The 1,626-nt window shown below is 52.4% G+C and overlaps 1 protein-coding gene across 1 annotated transcript in view; it reads left to right on the forward strand.

Moving 5' to 3' along the window:
* The window catches only part of LOXL2 (lysyl oxidase-like 2), a 98,754-nt gene that overhangs the window by 31,241 nt on the left and 65,887 nt on the right, over positions 1-1,626 (forward strand). Inside the window, exon 2 of the mRNA XM_005864583.2 lies at positions 657-1,084. Coding sequence (XP_005864645.1) covers positions 730-1,084 — 355 coding nt within the window. The 5' untranslated portion in view covers positions 657-729. The remainder of the gene's footprint in view (positions 1-656; positions 1,085-1,626) is intronic.

Consider the following 1,626-nt stretch of genomic DNA (forward strand, 5'->3'; position numbering starts at 1 on the left):
AGTTGTATGAGTTCCCTATAAATGTTGGAGATTAAATCCTTATTGGTGATAACATTGGCGCAAATATGTTCCCATGCAGTGGGCTTTCTTGTTGTTTTGTTGATGGTTTCTTTTGCTGTACAGAAGCTTTTTATTTTGATGTAAATAGTCTTTTAAAACACTCGCCTCAAATGAAGTCTTCGTGTGCTTCATTTTCTGCCAGGAATCTTGTGGGGAAAAAAGCAATTCAGAGATAGGGGAAGGTGGGTGGGCAGAGGGGGAGGGAGTGCACAGACCTTTCTGGCTGAAATGAAAGGTGAAAGAAGAGAGGAAGTTGGAGTCAGAGTGTGAAGGGCTTTACCTACTAAGCAAAGGAGAAGACAGTGATGGCGAACCTTTTGAGCTCGGCGTGTCAGCATTTTGAAAAACCCTAACTTAACTCTGGTGCCGTGTCACATATAGAAATTTTTTGATATTTGCAACCATAGTAAAACAAAGACTTATATTTTTGATATTTATTTTATATATTTAAATGCCATTTAACAAAGAAAAATCAACCAAAAAAATGAGTTCACGTGTCACCTCCGACATGCGTGTCATAGGTTCGCCATCACTGGAGTAGGAAGTCCCTGGAGATTCTGGAGAGTTCTGTAACCCGCATCTCTCCTCTCTTCTAGGAGACTCCTGCCTGTAGGCCGAAGCACCCACTGCCTTCCCCGCTCCGAGAGGCTGTCCAGCCAGAGGGTAGGCATGGCGAGGCTGGGAGGCCCCTGCCTCTGCAGCTGCCTGGCTGTGCTCTCCCTCCTCCCCTTGCGGAGCCTGGCGCAGTACGAGAGCTGGCCCCACTACCCGGAGTACTTCCAGCAGCCCGCGCCCGAGTACCACCGGCCTCAGGTGCCCTCCGATGTCCCCAAGATCCAGCTGCGCCTGGCGGGGCAGAAGAGGAAGCACAGTGAGGGGCGGGTGGAGGTGTACTATCAGGGCCAGTGGGGCACCGTGTGCGATGATGACTTCTCCATCCATGCTGCCCACGTCGTCTGCCGGGAGCTGGGATACGTGGAGGCCAAGTCCTGGACGCCCGGCTCCTCCTATGGCAAAGGGGAAGGTAACACTCTGTGCTTTGGAACTAGTGCGCGTCCCCTGGAAACCCCGGGATGGGCTGCATGCGGTTAGCCTGGGAAAGGAATCTGCAGTCGCTGTCAAGTCTGAATTCCTGATAATTCCATCTGGGCAGCCTTCTGCGTTTGTGCAAGAAGGTGGGAGTGGCTGGTGCTGGGGAACCCTACAGTGACCAACGGGCCTGCTTGCCGGATTCCCCGGTTTTAGTGCGCAAAGTCTGGTGTCCTCGGTGAACCAAACTGGTGGGTGCCTGAGGCAGGGGCTGAGTCAATCTGTGCTCCTCTCCCCCAGCATGTGGCCTGGCTGGGACTGCAGCGGCCAGCAGAGCTGGTGCCTTCCTCCCCACCAACCTTCCAAGGGCTTCCTTCTGCTCTTTCTCACAAAGACTGCCAGAGGCCACATTCTGACTCCACAAGCTCCTGTCCCTAGTTCAACACTCAGGTGCTATTTTGAGCTTGGCCATAGCAGGAACATAGTTGCTTTGGGTTAATCACTAACTAGAGGCCCGGTGCATGAAATTCATGCACT

The sequence above is a fragment of the Myotis brandtii genome, unplaced genomic scaffold (genome assembly GCF_000412655.1).
Source record: "Myotis brandtii unplaced genomic scaffold, ASM41265v1 scaffold19, whole genome shotgun sequence".
Classification (NCBI taxonomy): domain Eukaryota; kingdom Metazoa; phylum Chordata; class Mammalia; order Chiroptera; family Vespertilionidae; genus Myotis; species Myotis brandtii.